This window comes from Triturus cristatus, chromosome 4_1 (assembly GCF_964204655.1).
Source record: "Triturus cristatus chromosome 4_1, aTriCri1.1, whole genome shotgun sequence".
NCBI classification, from domain to species: domain Eukaryota; kingdom Metazoa; phylum Chordata; class Amphibia; order Caudata; family Salamandridae; genus Triturus; species Triturus cristatus.
This window is the reverse complement of record NC_140585.1, coordinates 810284918-810304431: the sequence shown is the minus strand read 5'-3', so window position 1 is coordinate 810304431 and position 19514 is coordinate 810284918. Positions and strand designations below refer to the sequence as shown.

At 49.2% G+C, this 19514-nt stretch overlaps 1 protein-coding gene across 1 annotated transcript in view; it reads left to right on the top strand.

Moving 5' to 3' along the window:
* Positions 1-19514, top strand: part of LOC146855607 (ubiquinol-cytochrome-c reductase complex assembly factor 2-like) — a 54055-nt gene that overhangs the window by 22441 nt on the left and 12100 nt on the right. Inside the window, exon 2 of the mRNA XM_085653435.1 lies at positions 14802-14876. Coding sequence (XP_085509561.1) covers positions 14802-14876 — 75 coding nt within the window. The remainder of the gene's footprint in view (positions 1-14801; positions 14877-19514) is intronic.

Below are 19514 nucleotides of genomic sequence, written 5' to 3'. Positions count from 1 at the left end.
CCACATAACTGAATACTGAATGTGGCATAGGCCCCCAAATAGAGCAAGTCACACTATGTCCAACAAAAGGGCCTCTGGGGCAGGCCCGAAACAGAGTACTATGGACCGATTTACGGCTGCAGCGTCGCAGTTCACTGAGGCTGTGGCCGCCACGGCTGGTCTTCCATATAATGCAGCCCTCCTGGCGGCCATCACTCAGTCTAGGCAGGCGCTGGAGACCCCGATTGGTGCGGTTGGGACTGAGGTCACACTTTTGCGACAGGATGTCCACAACGCCGTCGATCACATCGCAACAGCCAAGATGAAAAGTGCGGGGGTGGAAGATGCTGTAACCACACTACAGCACAAAGTTACTTCCATTGAACAACTGCCCTCCGAGTGGGAGATGTAGAAGGTCGTGCGAGGAAAAACAATCTACGCTTCGTAGGTTTCCCTGAAAATTGTGAGGGCAACGACGCAGGAAAGTTTCTTACACAGTGGCTTCATTCATGGACCGACCGATGCCTTCTCACCGTGCTTTGTGGTGGAGTGCGAGCATAGGGCCCTGCTGAAGAGGCCTCCCCCGGGGGCCATGCCACGATCCATGATTGCACGCATCCTAAATTTCCGGGATCGAGATGTCATCCTGCAGTGGGCGAGGACGCAAGCCGGTCTTATGTTTGAGTCGCAGCGGATCATGATATTCCCGGACTATACAAAAATGGTGCAACAACAGCATCAGTCGTTCACCAAGGCGCGTCTTCGCAACCTCAATATCTCCTACATGCTCCTGTACCCGACCCGTCACGTGTGGTTTTTAACTCTCACACCATCTTTTTTTACTCTCCGGATGGAAGTCTTTATATGTACTGACGAACAACGGACCATGAAGCCGCATACTCCACCATGCAGAGATTCCGACTCCTCGACTGGAGAGTCGACCAGACCCCCACCGAAGCCAAAAGACAGACAACGTCATAGGTCCTGATCCACCTGGCACTCTAAGAACCATAAAGTAGACGACGAACACATGCAGACTAAACAGAAATAAGACTGGGTATTATTAGGCTCTGTTCGCCTCTAGGGGCTGTGCACCGTTTCCATTTGGATGACCAGCGTTGGTATGTAAGTCACAAAATGGGCCCGTTAGGACGTGGGGCTTCCCGCGACAGTTACTTTAGTTGTTGCAAGGTATTGGGGTGGTCTAGGGAGAGGTGGGTTTGTTGAGCGAGTTAATGACTATGTTGTCTTGTTTTATGTATGCCACGATGCTCAAATGTCCCTAGGACAGAGGTCTTCAAACTTTTGTAGGTTGAGCCCCCCCCATCTGAATTTTTTTAAATGTCGGGCCCCCCCCCCCCCCCCACCATCTGACAGAGAAATTTCTGGAATCTGGTACACTACATATTCGACCACCACCCGCATATCCCGGCCAAATCCGGCAAATAATGTTCCAACACAATAAGAGTGTTTAGTGGGTGTGGTTAAATGACAGAGGCTTATTACACAGCTCAAAACACAATTTTCCAAAATGTGCGCAAATTGTTTTTACTAGGATGCTTCGTATTACACATGACATAGATTGATTATAACACCACCAACATTAATGTGACGTGTTTGCCTGTTTTTCGCCACGGAGACGGTCAATCTGTGGATGGATTTTCGCTACAGCCATCCTCAGGTTGTGCTCCACATCCAGTCTTGAACGGTGCTTAGTCTTTAATACCGCAAGTGCAGAGAACCCAATCTCACATAAATAGGAAGAGCTAAAAGGCAAGAGAGTTTTGATAGCAGTTGTGCTATGTGTACAGATTCCGTGAGGATGAGGCACTCTTGCTTTACTCCCTGAAAATAAAATGTCTTTGCTCTCTTGTGTTGTTCTTTTGTCTGGTTTGTCTGGCTGCCTAAGAGTGAATTGGTGATTCCCATTTGGATATAAGAGTTTTTGTAATAATGTAAAAATGAAAATCTCTTTGAACAGGAGAAGGCGCCGTGCTCCAGGTTTTTGTTGTCTATCTATATTTGGGCACACAGAGTTTCTTTCTCCCTTGCTCTGTTCCTACGGGCCTTGCCGAAACCCCCAGAGATATTTCTTTACACTACAGATGTATGGGCACGTCATGCCCCATTGCAATTTTCTTTAAATTACCTTGCTCTCAATAGGTGTGCCAAGGTTTCAGATTGCTATGTGAGACATTTTCATAATTTCAGTGTAATTGTGAGTGACATTTCACTGACTCCGAGTGACACTTTCTCACGAGCAAACTCAAGCAGTGAAGATGAAGGAAACCTAAATATCTGGAATTGCACCCATTTGAGTAATGTGACTATGCCAGCAAAAGCACATTTTCATCGCATACTAAGTCAGTGTAACAGTAGATCATGATTTACACTCTCTTTCTGCACCGGGGCAATGGAGGTCTGACCTGTGTCACCTTAGCACAGTGAGTAACTGAATGTGTTGTGATGTGACACTTTACAACTGGCACCCACGGACTGTAGGCAGTTGCCTGATGGCGTGCTGCCAAAAAGGCATTTGTTAATTAACACAAACACACTCGGTGGCAAGTGCACTGCCCAATACACTGAGGCTGAATAAATCGAATTACTATAGTTAGGCCTTAACAAGAAACATTTCAATATTTCCTGCCAGGTGACTCAGTGTGACCAGCGCTGCTCAGCTCACTTTAATTAACTGCATGATGTATTCTGGGAGCTGTAGTGCAGACCAGGTCAGATTAGTTGTTCCAACTGAAGACAACACATTGCTGATTTGTAAAAGAAAAGTCCATGGCAGGCACGTGTGTGAGAGCGAGGAAGGGCGGAGATCTAGAGAGCCACAGGCCCTTCCTAAATAGATTTGATTTTTAAAAACCTGCTGAACACAAGCGCTAGAGTTTGCTGGTAACCTTACTAGGGTGGGCAGACATTCGCTCCAAGCTTCCCTCCCCTCTCCCCACATCAATTTTACTTGATGCATCCTATTCCATCGAGAAAAAAATAACGTGTACAGAAACAGAAAAATATTGCAGTTTCTGCTCACAATACCTTGCAAAACCGGGGTACCGAGAAGACATTTGCAAGCCTCCCAGATAAGAAGCACACCTCTGTTCCTGACAGGCCTTGCTGAAACCCCCAGGGAGGTTTCTTTAAATTTCAAAAGTATGAGCACGTCATGCCCCAGTGCAGGATAGTTAAAACTAACATCGTGTGCCTTCGATTTCCCTCTCCCCAACCCCACCCCAACCTCCCCCCCACCCACCTCTGCCCTGACTTAGAAAACATCGAAAGAATGTTTGCATCGAAAGAATATTTTCTCACATGCTGCAAATAAACTGGTGGTTTAAATCTTCCGACAGCAGCAGGAGAACACCAGTGCATCAGCAGAAGAATTCTTCACGGCGAGGAAGCAAAATGCAAATTTCAGACCAAGATAACCTCGACAGGACAGCAACCTAAGGAAGTAAAAGGCAGCAAACGGGAGGAGTGAAGAAACGGCACACTACCCAAAAAGTTAAAGACTTCAGGAGCTTTATGCTCCTGTTTTTGCAGCACTTCCTCCATCTGTAATGTTGTCCCCTTCATTGGTGTAATATCAGTTATGACATTACTAAGTGCTGATTGGCTGCTGTGCAGGAGTTAGCCAATCCAAAATCCCCATTTGAAAGGTGGAAGTAATGCAGGAAGTAAACGTACTTTCGAGTCGACGTGGGACATTTGAAAACAAAGGTGAGGTTTCAGGTGAAGTGTTTGCCCCCCCTGAGATGATGGCGTGCCCCCCCAGGGGGGCGCACCCCACAGATTGAAGAAGTCTGCCCTAGGATCACACGCACTCGGTTTTGCTAACATATCATACTATCCCTACATTCACCAATGGCAACAGACCTAACAGGATGCTCTCCAAGCCTGATACATGTTGTGGATGGAATACGAGGGATATGCAGGACAAGATAAAATGGGGAGCGGTACTCTGCCATGCTAAACACATAGTAGTAGATGTCCTCCTTTTGCAGAGACACACATGCTTGGATCAAAGGCACCCTGTCTTGCCAGATATGGATATGTACACGCCTTACATGCTGGATTTGTGAGAGGTTCCAGAGGGGTGGCCATTCTTATTCATCGCTGGGTCTCATTTACACTGCTATAAAAATGAGTTGACCCACATGGTAGGTTTATTTTCGTACACGGGGAAGTCGCAGGGGAGCAGATGATGCTTCGTAGCGTTTATGCCCTCACCCCCGCCTCTGGACTAGAGTTTTTGGATCACTTGGCCGTGATATGGGGCGGCATGCCAGAGGTCCTGGTGGTAGTAGGAATGATGTAATGTTTGTAGAGATAGATAGGTGGCGCCATACAGGAACCAAGACAAACCCGCCCGACACTAAGCTCCGTACCTGGATAGACATGGTGGGTTGGGTAGACACTTGGCTATCACACCACCCCAAGGAGGCCAGCTACACTTACTTTTCTCACACCCATACCTCCTATTCTAGGCTAGACTATATATTCGGCCCCCGTACATATGCCCATAGAGTTCTGAATGCAACGATTTTACCTAAGGGTTTATATTTGCCCGTAGCTATACATGTTTAGACTGGCCAAGGCAAAACCCCCTTTTGGTGATGGCTCTCCACATGGCATCTACAAAACCCTACATAAAGAGCTCATATGCATAGCGCACTTTCTGAGTATATATCACATAACACAGGGACAGTACCATCAGCATGTATCTTCTGGGAGGCCATGAAGCCCACACTACAGGGAGTGAACATAAGTTTTTGTACGGCGGAGCGTCGTAGGCATCGGCAAGCACTCACTCAGTTAGAAGCTCATATTACGACAATGTAACAGCGGGCCCGGCAAACAGACGGTGTGGCCCGCGTCGGCAACTACGGGTTGTCCAACAACAATATCCGAGCATGCGGATGGCTGCAGCGTGGAATGCGTGGCTTGCTACGTAAAGCAAAATCTATCAGTGGAGACACAAGTCTGGTAGACTTCTCTTTCGACTATGCCAACAAACACGTACACATGCTCCCATGCCCGGCCTCCCAGATTCTGATGATGCACTGATTACTGACCCTGCAGTGTCGGCGGACAGTTTTGCTGATTAATAACAAGCACTATATACCGCCAATGAGGTACTTGATCCCAATTAAATAGAGCAATTCTTTATTGATATCCCTCCGAAGAGGCCCGTGAATTGCTTGAGGCCCCCCTATCACTGGAGGAAATAACCGCTGCAATAGCCAATCTACACACGGGTAAGGCGCCGGGCCCAAATAGCCTTCCCTGCGAATTTTAAATAGCTTACATAGCCTTGCTAGGTCCCTATCATCTGGAGGTGGTACAGGAGGCAGCCCAGACAGCTGGCCTGCCCCCTGATTGGCGGATGCCGAAATTGTTGTGTTCCACAAACCAGGACGCCCCCCAGAGCTCCATGCATGCTACAGGCCCATTTCTCTTTTAAATTTTGAGGCGAAGCTTCTGGCAAAAGCACTCGCCACCAGGCTGTTGGCTCACCTTCCGGATCTGATCCAACCGGATCAGGCCGTCTTCATGCCCCAACGGACCACGCGACATAATAAACGCAGGGTACACAATGCAATCGCGGCTGTAGATCGCCTCCATCGCCTGGCCGCCCTATTGCTGGCCGATATCGATAGAGTCGGGAGGCTCTGGAGTCCCCCTGAGGAGCGGCCATCTCCTCGCGATTGCGGCTGATGCAACTAAAATATTTGCACAGGATATATTACACACGAGTACGTCTATACAGAGCCACGCTCATTGCGTCCCCTGCTTGTCTGCACTGCGGAGTGGAAGAAGCCACCTTCTTGCATATAGTCTGGACATGCACGGGTTTAGACAGGTTCTCTGGATGGGGATTCATAGATGCTTAAATGAGGTGCTGGGATGGACCATACGTAGAACACCACGACTAGCCTTACTCCATATTGCAGAGGATAATGAGGGCAATCGGTACAAGCGCCACTTGTTATTCTTCGGATTAACCCTGGCTAAACAAGACATCACACACTCCTGGAAGACACCCTCAGCACCGCTACTAGGCATCTGGAAACTGGGTATGGATTTTTTTATGGGATTTGAAGAACCCATCTTTAGGGCCCTTGGCTGCACTCAGAAACATATGCACATATGGCAGTGATGGGTGGATTATAGAGGATTAGTACTGATCCCGCCCCGACTCCACCACCAACCATACTGGACATATGTCACCCAATTAATAACACTGCTTGTATACATACTGTTGTCAATTTATTGATTGAGCAGATAAACCGGGACAATATTCAGGGACTGGATTATTATGTAAAGATATACTTTTATTTTTCCTTGATCGTAACGAGTTGGGTGTTTTGTTTGATTTGAGTTATGTTGTTAAATTAAGTAACTATTATATTGCTTATATATGTCAACATTATTTCTGTCCAATAATTGTATATTGATGTACCTGGTGCATGATGTTGACAAACAAAACTCAATAAAATATGTTTATTAAAAAAAAAGGTGAAGTGATACTGTTACAAAATGTGCCGCATTATGGCGCATTATTTGCCTTTTCTTGCTGCGTAATTTACTCAACCCTGACGCATAATTCAAGTGGCCCTGGCTATACACTAAAAATTCCCAAACTTGTTTCTAAAAATAAAGAAATGAGAAAAATGACCCAACGTATTACAATCCAGTCAGTAAACTAAAGATTTTTTTTTTTTCTGACAGTAGTTCAAAAAGCTGCAGTAAAAAGTCACTGTTCGCGCCTGAAACTAGGTGCAATTTCAAGATCACAGTGATATAATGGTAGTCCGATAAATCGAGCAGGAGCCCTCAGCCAATTTTCTTTACCTTATGACTTTGTTTACTTTTTGGAAGTCAAAATCCTCTGGTGCTGCAAATTGAAGTTTGAAGTCTGTGTCTGTTGAGGGCACTTGAATTTGTTGGCTGAGGTACAACTGAAGCCATTGGTTGTGGCGGGAAAAGTTTTGAGTGGGAAAATTCTAATTTTGTTGTCCCCAAAACTGTGTATTCAATCAAATAATTTTTGCAACTTCACCAAGTCAATAACTCTGTTACGGTTTTTTTCTGGAGCTTGGTAAACCTCCACAACCTGAAATGCATAACCAGGTTGATGTCACCGAAACCAGATACTTTGGCTACGAGAGTTGAAATATTATTTCAGGTGGCAAAAAGCTCCAAGTGGGACCAATATGATTTTCTAGCCTGCTTAGGTTGTGCCTTGGGTGATTTTTCCCTGTCCTCTGGCGATTTGATAGTTTTTCAAAGTCCCAATTTTTTTCCAACTTTCTGCAGTAGCTCCTCTTGGTCACTTCTAAGGCTCCCAGCACCTCAGGGTCAGCACTCAAAAGTTCAGGATCACCTCCAACAGAGGCCACCAGCACAGTCCAGTCTGGGTCCACTTGCCACTGGTCATTCCAGGAAAAAGCCTCTTGCAGTTTTTGAGTCCATGTAGCCACACAGGAAGTCAGCCAGCGAACAATTGGAGTCAACCTCTTAGTCCTGGGTATAAAGTGAGCAGGTCGAGCACTTTGGGTCTCCATACAGGTCACGCTGGGCTTATGTTTGTTTTATCCCTGATGGGCTGCTGAGTAGGTGCAGGAGGGGAATCGGCTAGCTGCACTCTGCTTGAGCTTGGCCATCTGCCTCCAGCCGCAACACAACTCGGAAAAAAGTAATTGCTGATTGCCCGTGAAGTGAGGCATTTGCAGTCAGGCTGCATTGACAAGAAATAAAATAGCCCTGATCCCCTTACAACAGCTGTGGCATATGGCAAAGCACCCACTGAATGTCCACATGTTCCTCTGCACATGACTGTTGTAAGCACCAGTCTCCTCACAGCCGGTGTTAATGCAGCTGTTTTTCTGAAATTTGCACAAATGTAAACCAGAACTCTGGCTATCTTAGAGATGTTAGGACTCCGAGACTTGTGACGTTTCATACGCCACATGGATAAACTCACATTGTTATGTCTCAGTAGTATATTGTTAAACATGCTTCATGAGCAAGAACAGTGTCATTTGTACACATTCAAGGTTGCATCTAGCTGTAATGACAGAATTGCACACAATGTAACATTTGTTTTAGCACGGGTGGTGTCCATAAGAAGCTTTAGGAGAGAGTTTATCAATGTATTCATCAGCAGCTGTTTTGTTCTGCCTAGTTCTGATTGGGTTTAAACTATGAAAACCATGCACATTCATTTGACCTACTTTGATCCAAACCCTGCAGAATATTGCTCCTCATGGATGTGAGGAGGACTCTTCCCGATGGAACACATCACAAGAAACCAGTTCCAGGACAAGAATAGGTGCTGCATCTAGAATGCAACTGGTTCTCCCCTCAATCAATCAATCATTTGTAGAGCGCACTACATACCCGCGAGGGTCTCAAGGTGCTGGGAGGGGGGGGTGGGGGGGGGTGCTACTGATCAAACAGCCAGGTCTTGAGTAGCCTCCTGAAGGTCAGCAGGTCTTGGGTCTGTCGTAGGCTCAGTGGGAGGGTGTTCCAGGTCTTGGCAGCGAGGTGGGAGAAGGATCTCCCACCAGTGGTTGTTCTTCGGATGCGAGGGACGGCGGCGAGTGCGAGGTCGGCGAAGTGGAGCTGGCGGTTGGGAATGTAGAAGGAAAGTCGTCTGTTGAGGTGATGTGGCTGAGGTGAGGTACGTCGAGGATCAGTCAAGCAGATGCGTTTTGGATGCGTTGCAGTTGTTTGATGAGCTTGGTCGGGGCTCCTGTGTAGAGGGCATTTCCGTAGCCGAGTCTGCTGCTGACGAGGGCCTGGGTGACTGTTCTTCTTGTATCTGTCGGGATCCACCTGTAGATCTTGCGGAGCATGCGGAGGGTGTTGAAGCAGGAGGAGGAGACGACATTGACATGCTTGGTCATGGAGAGCATTAAGTCGAGGATGATTCCCAGGTTGCGTGTGTGGTGGGTGGTAGTCGGGGCTGCCCCCAGTGCAGTCGGCCACCAGGAGTCGTCCCAGGCTGAAGGGTTGAAGCCGAGGATGAGGACCTCCGTCTTGTCCGTGTTCAACTTCAGTCGGCTGATCTTCATCCAGTCGGCGAAGGCCTACATTCCTTCGTGGAGGCTGGATTTCGTGGTGATGGGGTCCTTGGTGAGGGAGAGGATCAGTTGAGTGTCGTCGGCGTAGGAGATTATGTTGAGGTCGTGCTGTCGGGCGACGTGTGCGAGCGGGGCCATGTAGATGTTGAACAGTGTCGGGCTGAGGGAAGATCCCTGGGGTACGCCGCAGATGATCTCGGAGGCTTCGGATTGGAATGGGGGGAGGCGGACACTCTGGGTTCTGCCAGAGAGGAAGGAGGTGGTCCATTCCAGAGCCTTGTCTCGGATCCCTATGGTGTGGAGGCGTGTGCGTAGTGTGCGGTGGCAGACGGTATCGAAGGCGGCGGAGAGGTCTAGGAGGATGAGGGCCGCGGTCTCACTGTTGTCCAGCAGGGTCCTGATGTCATCAGTGGTGGCGATGAGGGCAGTCTCGGTGCTGTGGTTGCTGCGGAACCCTGACTGGGAAGGGTCCAGGATTCTGTTTTCTTCGAGGTATCGGGTTAGCTGTCTGTTGACGATCTTCTCGATGACCTTGGCCTGGAACGGAAGCAGAGAGATGGGCCGGAAGTTCTTGAGGTCTCTTGGGTCCGCCTTGGGTTTTTTGAGTAGGGCATTGATCTCTGCGTGTTTCCAGCTCTCTGGGAAGGTCGCGGTCTCGAGGGAGAGATTGATGACGTTGCGCAGATGGAGTGCGATGGAGCTGCTGGCTTTGTTGAAGATGTGGTGCGGGAATGGGTCTGACGGGGAGCCGGAGTGGATTGTGCTCATCGTCTTGATGGTGTCATCGATGCTCACGTTGGCCCAGGCTAGCAGGGGGTCGTGGTCTATGGTGTGCGGAGAGTCAATTGTGTTGATGTCTGTTGGGGCTGTCTGGGTGTTGAAGCTGTCGTGGATGTCTGCAATCTTGCGGTGAAAAAAAGTGGCGAGGGAGTCGCACCGGGCTTGCGACGGCGGGATGTCGTTCGTGTTGGAGCTGGGGTTGAAAAGTTCCTTCACGATGTTGAAGAGCTCCTTGCTATTGTGTGCATTGTTGTCGAGGCGGTCTTTGAAGGAGGTCCTCTTGGCAGTCCTGATGAGGTGATGGTGGTTGCGGATGGCGTCCTTGTGGGCTGCGTGGCTGTCCGGAGTCTGCTCACTGTGCTATTTTCTTCTCTAGTTTCCGGCAGGCTTGCTTGGAGGCTAGAAGTTCTGGGGTGAACCAGCTGGCCCTCTTTTCTTCAGCGGGGCGAGGGTGTTGGCGCAGTCGTTGATCCAGCGTCTGAGATTGTGGGCAGCGTCGTCGGTGTTGGGTGGGCTGAGAGCAAGGTTTGCGTGTTGTTGGTCTTCCGTGATTTTGCTCCAGCAGCGGCGAGGGATCTGTTGGGTGTGGTGGTGAGTGGTGGGTCTCTGGTAGGTGAAGTGGATGCAGCGGTGGTCGGTCCAGAAGGGTTCGGTGGTGTGGCTGAAGGAGATGTGGGATCTTGAGGAGAAGACTGGGTCGAGTGTGGGGCCGGCGGTGTGGTAGGCGTTGTGACGAGTTGCCTCAATCTGAGGTTGGCGAGGTTATCGATCAGTTTGGTGGAGTTGCTGTCATTGTTGTTCTCAAGGTGAAAGTTCAGGTCTCCGAGGAGGATGTAGTTTGTGGAGGTCAGGGAGTGCATGCTGATGAAGTCGGTGTAGGAAGGTGGATATCTGACTATGCTTACCCCCAACTTTTTGCCTACTGTCTAGCTGGTTTTTCGACTTAGTTGGCCTGAGATCCTGTCATTCAGGGTCTCAGGCTGTCTGCTCTCTCTTTAAAATGGACTCCATGAACCCTAGGTACATACCCAATTGGTAAGGATCACCTTATTGGACCCTGTACAGTGTACCCTAGGTACCCAGGGCATAGGTGTACCCTAGGCCTACCAGGGGCTGCAGCATGCATTATGCCACCCCTGGCCTGGCCTTTCATTGTGACACAACTGGCTGATCACTCAGCTGGGGCAAGGTCGTGTAATCACTCCTTGCTTAGGTGTAGTATTCCTATACCTACCTTATATATAGACACATGTGTACCTATCAGTCACTCCTATGGCAGGCCTTAACAATCCTGGAGGCAGAGTGCTTGGTAACATGTGAGATGGTGCTCTAGCATGAGCTGAGCCTGTTTGCAGCTTTCGGAACCATGTCCTTATAGCTGTTCTATGATATAGCCTACCATATACTCTTAAAGTACCTTATAATCTTAAACGGTTATGGTAACTATGGTTTGGCTTTATCAAAACATGTCGTGTAAGGTGTCTAACACTTTGGAATAATACCCCCATACCATTTCTGGTGATGAGGATATTATTCCTCCCTTCTAGAGGGAGAGACATGTTAAAATCCTACTCTGCTGTTTAACTCTCACCAAAGCCTCGACATCACAAGATGGATGCTGCTGCCACAGACACGAGTCTGACCTCCTGCTGCTGGGAGCCCTCCCAGCCAGGGAGGCCTGGACAATAGGTTTCCTTCTTGGGGAGGTGCTAGCACCTCCCCAGACAGACTTTAGTGTATTGGGGCAGGGAGGGCTGAAAGGAATGAGACAAGCCTGGGGCACACAAGGTGCTCCATGCATAGTCCAGTTCAAACCGGTGCTGGGGCACTTCAGCCCCAGCTCTGGCGCGAAACTGGACAAAGGAAAGGGGGTGTAGCCACTCCCCTTCCTGGTCCCACCCATAGGAGGGACCTTGCAGGTAGCCCAGCCCACTAGCCCAGTATATTAGTAGCTAGTTGGGCCCTGCTACATTAGATTATCCTGAACCTGCATCTTGAACAGAAACTCTGGACCTTCGACATTCGACGAAAGAATAAGACTGAAGAATCTCCCTTGTAGCCAAGGAGTGGCTACCCTGTGCAAACAGGCACCATCAAGAGACTTACCCTTTGCTTTGCTGAAGTTCTACGAGGGACCGACTGCAGAGCCCGACCAGAGCCTTGACTTCCAGACTTCTCCGACCCTGACCCACAGCCGAGCTGAGATCCGTGGAGGCGACGAGAGACGTGAGACCGGCTACCTGGGAAAAGTGGCGAGTATCTTCCAGCGCAGCTTCTGAGGCACCCTCGAAGTTGTGCACCGGGGATTGAGAAGCCCCAACCCCAAGCACCATCTGCACCGAAGATCAGCCCCCCACACTCCACGAGTCCTGCGTGGGGCCCTTCTGCATTTTCCTGCTTGCCGCGTCTGTCCGGTTGCTTGCCTGTTGGCTAGCGGCCTCTGTGACGACACACCTGTAAATTTCCGCTGCTGGTTTGGCTCCTCCAGACTGGCTCTTGCTCCTCTGCAAAAGAGAAGCACCCCAGACCTTCCTGGTCTGCAACAGAAGTAAGTCCTCCTTTCTTCGTGGGTTCCGCTTGCCAAGGCTTGGTGAGTCCTAGTTCGACTTCGCCGCCGCCGACAGCAAGAGCCTGCGTGGGACAGCTCGCCTCCTGGTCCTGGTCGTCCTCGACGTCTCCTGGTACCCGTGGCTGCTGCGACAAGCTTCACCTTCCACCTGCAATCTTCACGACATCGCCTGGTTCCTTCCTGGTTCCACGTGGTCACTGGCTAGTTACCCAGACTCTGTCCCTTCTGCTTGCAGGTATCCTTCCTTCTTGATCCCGGCCTTGGGATCCACCGGACACTCTTCACTGACTGCCTGTCAGCATCTTTCCTTCAGGCATCCATAGGAGTCCACGACGAAACCCGACGCAAGTTCACACCTATGCACCCGCAGCCCGTGGGCTAGGTAACTTGGGTACTCCGGTGCTCATCAGGGTATTGACTATCCTAGTGTCTAAGTTTCAAGTCTCGACTTCCTAGTCACTCCAGAAGTGTCCTAAATCTTATTAATTCTAAACTGTACTATTTCTATCGATTATACGCATTACACGTGAGTGTTTCCACTCTGCACCTGAATCCCGTGGGCCTCCCACTTCCTAACAGTTGGTAGTGTAGTGTAGCCCCAGCGATTCCCTAGGCCTAGGCCTATCCTATTTCCGTGACAGTGGTCCTTATACCACTTCTTTAGTATATGGTTTGCGTGGCCCCTAGGGCCTAACTGTATTACTTACCTGTGTGACTTAATGTATGCTTGAAGAAGACTGTGTTGTACTTACCTCGAATCTCATAAAGAGTGCTGAGGGTTTGACTAGAATAAATACACTTTATTTTATATATATATCTGTTGTGGTGTCCTTTCATTTGGTATTCAAGGGATTATATATGGTATCACAGCTGGCTTCTCATGCCATTCAGAGTTTAGCCTAAGACTGCTCTTGTCCATGCTACCACTAGGATAGCTGGTCTATAAGGTTGACTTTACAACCAATCACCATAAGGGGATTTGGACTGATACAAGGTGTACACTAGAATTAGTGACATCATATATCAGGCCAACTTCTCACAGTCGGCGATGGAGTCTCTGAACTGGGGTCAGGGTCCGGGGGGTCTGTAGACGAGGGTGCCTCTGAGGGTGGAGTTGGGGTCTGTGTGAATCTGGAAATGCATGTGTTCGGCGGTGCTGAGAGTGTCGTTGGTGCTGGTTGAGACCTTGATGCTGTTCTTGTGGACGATGGCGATTCCTCCTCCGACTCCATTGGTGCTGTCTCTGCGGGTGATCTTGTAGCCATCTAGGATGGCAATGGCGATGTCGGGTGTGGAGGAGTTGTTCATCCAGGTCTCTGTCAGGAAGGCGACGTCCGGGGATGAAGTGTCGAGCAGGTTCCAGAGCTGGATGGCGTGTTTGCGTGCGGAGCGGGTGTTCAGTAGGATGCATCGGAGGTGATTGTGGCCTTTCTTGGCGGGTGGTTCGGCGGCTCTGAGGCTGGTGTAGCTGCGTTTCGGTGCGGCTTTGAAGCAGGTGTGGGTCCGTCTGGGGTTGAGAGCGTGGAGTGTGCTGGCATCGTAGCGGCAGCGGTCGTCGTGACGGGTGCGGGGACCAGGGGTTCTGGCACTGGGCGCGATCCGGGGATGGACGGGCGCAGACGGGCATAGCCTTAGGCGCGTGGCCGCCATATATGGGGAGGTGGGAGGGAGGAGCAGCTGGGAGGCGGGAGGCAGGAGCAGCGAATGGGCAGTGAGGGGGGCGGGGACACAGCGGCGGGAAAGGGAGCGGCGAGAGCACCAAAGGCAACCGGGCACAAATCGGGGGCAACGAGGGGGAACAGAAGGCAAAAGAGGGCACAGAATGAAGGGACAACGAGGGGAACAGAAGGCAAGAAAAACCAGCACAGAAAAGAATGCAGGCACAGGGGTTAGACAGGTAACAGCGGTCACAGACACCAGAAGACAGGCACAAATCAGGGGGCAACGAGGGGGAACAGAAGGCAAAAGAGTGCACAGAATGAAGGGGCAACGAGGAGAACAGAAGGCAAAGAGAAACGGGCACAGAAAAGAATGCGGGCACAGGGGGGAGACAGACAACAGCGGTCACAGACACCAGAAGACAGTATGGGCAGTACAGGGAAAGAAAGCGACAGTGATACAAACCTAAGGCTTACCACTGGCCACCAGGGATGAGACGCAGGTGGTAGCCTGCGGGTGGAGGAGGGCCTCAACTTCTACAGCAGCGGCAGCTGGGGCAGGGTCAGGGGACACAGGCAGAGCAGTGTGGTGGGGGAGCGACCTACCTAACAAGATCAAGGGTCGCCTCAGCGCTGTTTGTAATACCGAGTATACATGGGCAGTGGTGCTATGCAATAAATAACACGTGTGTCATCGTCTTTCCTCCCTTTGTACAGATCACCAATCCTGAGACCTGTGACATGATGTACGAGAGTTTGGCCCGCATCAACAGCAATTTCTACAGGGAAAAGGTGATGATTGATTGGTTATTTATTGTTTGAAAATTGTGGAGCCTGTTTTTGGACCTGTGCACTTCAACGCAAAATGGAGTGATATCTAATGGCACAATGCAGACAAAAGGATTGTTGGGTTTTTCTGAAGACACTTTTACTTAATAACAGACAACCCGTCTTCTAATATCCATAAGATACTGAAAATGTTTACCATAGATGGCTCCGAATTCAACCACCATGTTTGAGAAGTGTCCAGGTCACGTTGGCATGTAAAAGATACCTCACTTCTGCACTAGTGTCTCAGTGAGGTAGGTTGACAAAAATATGATAACATTTAGTGCAATTATTACTTGAAACGGATTGTGCTGCAAGTGAGTGGAATAAATATGTTTAAAAGCCTATTTCCGTTAAGGATTACAAACATGCAATAATTATTAGGATCTGGGAATATGGCAGGAGTTGGAGGACATATCCTACAAGAGCGTCAATCTAGGTTTCCTGCTAGCAAAAAGGGATAGGAAATGGGGCATCGTGATATGCCGAAACTCTGAGACTGGGAAAAAGGGCATGATGTATGTCGAATGACAGAGAAAATGGTGTACAAGGGGATGGGCTTCGTCCCACACATTTGAAAAAGTATGGGGGAGGTAGGGCACTGAGGTGTAGAGAGGTATAAGAACAACTCGTACTTGAGATATGATGGAGAGGAAATATGTTGAAATGGTGTAACATATGCAACTCGTTGTATATGAGAGGGTTGAGTTCGAAAAACGGGGGAAATATGACCGATATCACCGAAACCGATCAGCTTTATTAAGGTTTGTTGCTCTGCAATGTTATTTGACAATCTATAAAATCTCGCAGGGAGGGACAGGGGGCTTGATAGGTCCAGCATACAGGTCCAGATCAGAAGTTGAAGACTAAAGGTATGCTGTTCCTAGGGGGCTGGAGGGGGAGAAGAAGGGGGAAGAGTAGGGACACATCAGTAATGGTGGACGTAGGTAGGTGCTTGAGGGAGCAAGAGAGTTAATGCTCGTCCAGGTATAGCTCCAATTAGGAGCAAGGGCCCTCACACACCCGAGGGGTGTCATGCTTCATCATAGGGCAGCTCCTCGTTGTGCCGGCGCTGCAATGCCCAACGGGCCTCGCGAGGGGGCTCTTTGCTGGAGGTCTTCTCGGTTTTGCCGTCATGAAGCTAGATGATCTTATGTGAGGGCGAGCCTATGTGAAGAGAGTAGATGTGGGAATGTGCCAGTGTGATTTAAAAATAGCTCCTGGATACTCCTAGGGGAATTTATTCACGGAGTGTCTGGGCCATAAATAAAAACAGACTGAAAAAGTTGTGAACTGAGAGGGGGAATTAGACCTGTGCCAGTTCTAGTGAGTTGTGCAAAAGGGTCAACATGTTTCTTGCCTATTTAAAAAGTCCAACTGGATCGCGGCAATTCATCAGAACCTATGAACCTCATCTACTCTCAAGGGGGGGGGCGGCAAATACTGAAAGACGAAGGTCAAAGTCGTCCTGGTGTGTGAAAAAATAATAAATCATAAGTGAGGTACAGTTATACCTTCCATAGATAGGTGCACCGACAGAGTGAGGTAGAAATGCCCCAACAGGGACAAACCGGTGGACTCGCTCAAGCCACAAGGGAAACCAATTTGTATCCTCGAGGTTCCCAGTGCGGAACCTACCCGTGGCCAGTTCATTCTTCCGGTGCACCTATCTCTACCTACCTATCTTAACTCTCTTGCTCCCTCTAGCATTTGATAATCTATGCCAGTTTAAAAAAAAAATGTAAAAATTAAATATATTAAAAATAATTATAAGGACATAAAGAGCTGGCTGCATTTTAGAGTTGGCTGATATGGAGGGTAGAACAAGGGTTTATGCAGTGTTCATATGCAGATGTGCGGATGGTGATTTGGTTTATTTCTGCATCTACTAAGCTAGGTTGAACGTTTGAATCACCAAAATTCTAGCTGTGGTGGAAGTGATACCACGCACCCTTAATCATCCAATGATCTAAAAGAGTTGAATTGTCACCATGGATGTCAATTCACCAAAATGCCAGGGGAAGCAGAAGTAACATCACTCGCCCTTTGACCTTCACTTTCACTCACACACACCTTTATAAATACACACACTCTCGCAAAAACACTTGGTCACTCGCAAGCATGCACACAACATACATTAAAAAGTATTTTTTTTACTTACGTCAGCTGCCAGGGAAGGTCATATTTCAGCTAATTGTACTCCATTTTTATTACATTAATATAGGCTTATAGCCCGCCGTAGTGGGCTATATCAGCTATTAAAGGCCCGCTGCAGCGTTAAAGCCCGAGCCGAAGGCGAGGGACTTTAACAAAGCAGAGGGACTTTAAAAGCCGGTATAGCCCTGCTACGAAGGGCTATAAGGCTATTAGAACATTCTGCCACTAGAAGGCAGAATGTTCTAACAAATAAAACAAAGCCTTTAGGGAGCGCGAGGGGATTCAAATCCCCTCAGGCTCCCTGAAGCCTTTGTTCACAGCCAGAGCTGTGAACAAAGAAGCATTGGAATGTTGGAGCTCCGGGCTTATACCAGTCATTATATGCCTGGAGCACTCCATTGTTTTCAATGGAGCTTCCAACATTCCAATGTTCTAATAGTGAATAATGGAATATTCTATTCACTATCAATGTAACTAAGATCAATAGCAAATGAGGAGAAGGAGCTCCAACCGTGGTCCAGAAGGAAGAGCTGCTGCTGTATTCCAGGCACTGATTTTACCACCTCTGAGGTCAGGGGTCACACAAGAAGTGCCAGAGGTTGCAAGGGGCAAGCCAGGAGTCGGAGCTGCGAACCCTAAAAGACGTTTATGGTTGTCCCACTCATATCCCATCAGCTGCCCCCTCTTTGTTTTTGAGTATCTAAAGGAAGAGCAACATGGAATTTGCAGAGAACAAACCGGGGTTTCCGAACACTGTTTGTTTTCAGATCCTTGGTTTAGTACCTTTGAAACCAGTGGCACCAGAGGATAAGTTGCATTAGCAACTCCTATGCCTCACTGACGTTAATGTATTTAAAATATGTACCTCCCATTGTATTTAGCTTGAAGACGCATGCTCAAATATACTATGCAAAGTCAAATGGCCAGTGTACTGTGCAAGGAAAATATTACCAGAGATTTTCTTGTCTTTTTAATTGGACGAGTCTATGTGCTACACCTACGTACTCCAGTTACACCCCCTTACCAAGCCCAATGAGGCAGAAGCAGTTTTGGGGTTTCTTGTGTGCTAATGCCGTTTTAAACAGCTTGCTACTTTGAGGACCGGATTCTTGGCTTACATTTTTGCTTTACGTGAAATTTAAAGGCGATTTAACATCAATAGAAGTACCGTTGATATGCAGTGAGACTTTTCCCAAATTAAATCCTGGACTGGTTAGACTGATTTTCAAATGGTTCGCTTACTTCATAACTACACAGACAAGCTTACATTTTGTGAAATGGTATCTGATGGCATGAAGTAATAGCTCCTCAAGCATTACAAAAATAGGTTCCTCGCTGTGGCAACTGAATAATTTCCCAAAACGTTGCTGCCAAAAAATAATCGCCCATTACCCTGGGTTGGAAAATAAAATGCAATGAAAGGTCATTATGCTACAATATTTTTGCTACTACACAACATTAGAAATTGGTAGCCTCTGTTCACCATGTGTACTGTGTGGAATAACACATCTTTTTTTAGTCTTCCGTACACCTTATGCATGAAGAGCGAGCCTGTTACACGATTATGGCAGGTGCCTGGTGCACATGGGGAAAGAATGCTGGCTAGTAAAGGCTTGGGTGAGTAGAAAGGATGCACCCCCTTCTTTTGCCCTGTGCAACTACCTGAGTTTCTTCTTCCCAACTTGATATAATCAATCTTGTATCGTCTCCCAGAACTCTCATAGATGTATAGCACCATATGACAGCTCCATGGCCAGGTTTAGCAGTACATGACTACCACTACAGCAACAGGATACAATTTCTTTCATAGCTTCACTTTCTTCAGACAGATTCCACTGGCATGAGGCAAACGAATGGTCTGGGTTTGAACTAGGGGTGGGTGGAAAATTCCGCTCCGCCAGCGTAGCAGATAAAGCCAGTCACCCCTGCTCACCGGCCCGGTCCCTGCTTCTGAAAGCAGCCAGGCCGGGGAGAGCCTCCCCGGGCCCCGGTGGACCCCTGGCTCCAGCGCCCGGACCCTCGGCTGGCTTGCAGGACGGGGGGCTCCCGCACCCCGGGGCCTGCCGGACGGAGCACGAGCCCCGGGCCCGGTCCCAGCTTCAGAACCCTAGCCAGGCCGGGGTGAGCCTCCCCGGGCCACGGTGGACACCCTTCCCCAGCGCACGGACCCTCGGCAGGCTTGCAGGACGGGGGGCTCCCGTTCCCTGGGACACTGGGACGGAACACAAGCCCCGGACCCGGGCCCAGCTTCCGAACCCTAGCCAGGCTTGGGAGAGCCTCCCCGGGCCCCGGTGGACACCCTTCCCCAGCACCCGGACCCTCGGCTGGCTTGCCGGACGGGGGGCTCCCGCACCCTGGGACACTGGGACGGAGCACAAGCCCCGGGTCCGGGCCAAGCTTCCGAACCCTAGCCAGGCTGGGGAGAGATTCCCCGGGCCCCGGTGG